Source organism: Gavialis gangeticus, unplaced genomic scaffold (genome assembly GCF_001723915.1).
Source record: "Gavialis gangeticus isolate Ggan-Ray unplaced genomic scaffold, GavGan_comp1, whole genome shotgun sequence".
Taxonomy (NCBI): Eukaryota; Metazoa; Chordata; order Crocodylia; family Gavialidae; genus Gavialis; species Gavialis gangeticus.
In genome coordinates this window covers 58,049,445-58,052,794 of record NW_017729034.1, presented here as the reverse complement: position 1 = coordinate 58,052,794, position 3,350 = coordinate 58,049,445, and the positions used below count along the sequence as shown (strand labels likewise).

Sequence of the window (3,350 nt, the reverse complement as noted above, 5' to 3'; positions counted from 1 at the left end):
TTTTTTTTTTTTTTTTTTTTTTTTTAAAAGAGAGGGCTGATTGAAATAGTGAGCACTGGAGTAAATCACACCATCTCCATGTGTTCTACCTCCCGAAAACAATATAATATAGATGCTTTAGCGCAGCAGTAGGTATGCACCAGTAAGCTTGCTCTCTTAAGCATAACCCTTGACCTTAAAATCAGCTGTTTAAATATTGGTCTAGAGATACGAGTGCTATCTATTGGAACAGCAACAGCACTCCCAAGTTTGCTTGGAGGTTACATCATCCAAATAATTACCAAAGATCCACCTTAGTTTATAGAAATGGGATAAGACTAAAAAGCTATGACTGCAGGCATTTGTTCTACTGTATATTACTCAAATGTATTTTTTTTCCATGAGACACTGAACCCTACCATTACACAGCTCCATTAAATATTTATGTTCTTACCATACAATAATATAGTAAGCCATTACAAAAAACATTCAGTACATACTTTATCAATAATTTACCTAGTTTGTAGTACAGATTCATAATCTGCATGAAACATTACACAAAAAAGCAACTTCTTTGCAATGTACATATTCAAGCCCTTCAAAAAATCAATTTCTATTGCAATGACTGTTCTTGACCTCAGACATCTCTTGAACTCTTCAATTCTGAAGGGTATGCATATATATTTGCATTTAGCTATTTTATGACTCATGCAAATGATCTATTAGACTGGACCTGCGAGACAACAAGAGGATGACTATGTCAGCTTTGTCTGTTATCATCAATTATTTGTTTTTGCCTTGTGCTCCATCTTCTCTGAGTCGAGACCCAAAAACAGATACATTTCAACTGGAGTTGTTCCCTTTTTTTCCAATCTAAAAAAGTCTAGGATCTAACAAAATCTAGTTGTATATTCTGCTTAATTATTTACATCAGAACATGTAACATAACAAGATCAAAGTTATAAAAAACTTACAGACTGTATACCATTTTTTGGCCAAGCTATCTCTTCAACATTAGACATTCTGTTATAAATATAGAGTTTGGAAGGTTGTGGCTATGCCACTCTCCTACAATTTTCTCGAAGTCTCAATAGGGTAAACATCAGACACAAATATGCAGCCTGAACTGAGCAATAAAAAATGAAAGAAACAAAAACAAAATAAATTACTCTTGTATCAAGTTATTCTATAACTTGTTTCTTAAGTAAGCTTTCTTGTTGAAGTGTCACAGGGAACAGTTATAAGCTTGGATGGAAAGTGAGAAACAGTTGAGACACACTTACAAGTGCTTCTATTTTCAATGCAAAAAATGTTATTAAAGCCTTTCAAACAATAGAATATACACGTACATTACTCCATTTCTTGCCTACTATCAGGAATATTTGAAAGCAAACCTCTGGAGATGAGCATGCATATAAGTACCACAAAAGTTTGAAAGCTGTGCATCAGGAAAGATCAAAAGCAGTTCTTAAAATGGAATGGGTATTTCAATCTTAATTATGAAATAAGGTAGGATATTTAAGAAATGAAAAAGCAGAAACGAGTCTTTTATTACTGCAACTGAAATGCAGTGAATGAGATAAAAATGCAAAAATCTAGAACTCTTGGTTCAGAGATGATACCTTTGATAAATAAGATGAGGCATTTTTCAGTCAACTGGAGAAGAAAAGTATTTAATGCTCAACAAGCTATAAAAGGACAGGCCCCTGAAATTGATAGTTCTTGCAATATATAGCTAATAAAGACAGGCTAGGGTATGAAAAAGCAGCCATAGCAGTTGCCTGGTGTATACACCAGTGAATTCCAGGTTTAGATTGGTGATAAAAGCGGAGTGCTTCCCAGTCTCGTACCAGGGACTGAACTATAGACTGAACTGCATTTTGAAGCATGTGAAACCTATGTAATGAGACAGGACTCCTCTGCAGAGTAGCAGTGATTTTGGTGCAAAACTGTGGAGTCTGCTGACATTGGAAAAAAAACCCAAACTAGGCACACATCTAGCACTCACCATCTTTGGAATCTGCTCCGAGAAAAGTCACCACTTTGCTACTGGACCACCAAACTGGGAAGAAAGGAAATTCCTTGTTCTTGGTTATGATAGTGACATAAAGAGTAAAATAAAAAATAAAAGACTACTGGTGGATTTGACAAAATGAAAGATACAAGATGTGGGACCACGATTAGCTATACTGCACAAGCTAACAATCCTAAATATAAATTCTCCATGCTCTGTCATCCTCTGTCTCCCTCTCTCTCTTCTTTCACTCTTTCCCTGCCCTCCCTCTCCCTTCCTCCACCCCCAACTTTATTTAAAAAAAAAGCTTGGCTGGAATGGCAAGGTGATTGAATTTCACTAGACCTGCCTTACTTTTCAGTATGTCAAGCCTAACCAATCAAAAGGTCTTAGAGTTGATATGGATGTCCTTTAAAAAAAAAGTAGGACAAAATTAACTTTATTCTGTTTTAAAAAAATAATAATCTCAATTAATGTACAATAACTGCTACATTTTCCCCATGTATTCTGTTGCTATGTTCATACAAATGAAGATCAGATGGAAGTGAAATGCACTGAGCACACCAAAACAGTGAAGTAAAACAGAAAAAAAACTCTTTTAGTTACTTCTCATAATGTTCTGTAAAACAAATTTCAGAAATAGGTGTATTTTATAAGTTGCCAGTGTCCCAGTAAGAGAGTGGGAAACCATTATCATTAAGGAACTCCTTAGAAAACTAATGTAGACACTATACTCAAAGCTTTAAATAAACTAACAAAATCTCTTATAATCACTACAATATGAACTACATTAGAGAAGCCTAAACTGGACTTGAAACTAACAGCATCTCACACCCATTTCTGGAAGAAATCTCATCCTTAGACAAACTGTTCAGTGCAGAAATTGCCACAACAATTCTGATGGCATTAGCTTTCCTCCCTAAATAATTTTATAGGCAGAGCTAGCTTACCTTAAGCCTGTCACATGCACTGTGTCACAATCCTGAAACTGGTCGGTGCATGCAATTAGATTGTTAAATCTTTTTTGCCAGGTAGGTTACAGCTCGTGCCCTATGCACACCCTGATGGAGGTTTGGGGGGCAAGTGCCACCCAGATCTGTGCACAGGGTAGAAACAGCTGCCGCCGCAGGCTGGACTCTGCACCCTGCTGCCCCAAGAGCTGCACGACACCATGTGCCTGCTGCAGCCGAGCAGGCAGGGGACAGACATACACACACAAAGACAGGCACAGACACACAAGATGCAAAAAGACAGATAGACACCCCCCCCCAGCTGGGGGCAGGGAACTGGGGGCAGGGAAATATGTCTCTGTGCCCATTCCCAGAAGCAGTGCGGCTGGGGGGGGGGGGGGGGGGGG

At 37.9% G+C, this 3,350-nt stretch overlaps 1 protein-coding gene across 2 annotated transcripts in view; it reads right to left on the bottom strand.

Moving 5' to 3' along the window:
- The window catches only part of ARV1 (ARV1 homolog, fatty acid homeostasis modulator), a 26,607-nt gene that overhangs the window by 17,235 nt on the left and 6,022 nt on the right, over window positions 1–3,350 (bottom strand). The window contains exon 2 of one of the 2 annotated variants that reach the window (XM_019527578.1): window positions 1,988–2,041. The exons of the other annotated variant lie outside the window; for it this stretch is intronic. Within the exon in view, the coding sequence (XP_019383123.1) occupies window positions 1,988–1,990 (3 nt within the window). The 5' untranslated portion in view covers window positions 1,991–2,041. The remainder of the gene's footprint in view (window positions 1–1,987; window positions 2,042–3,350) is intronic. 2 annotated transcript variants of the gene reach the window in all.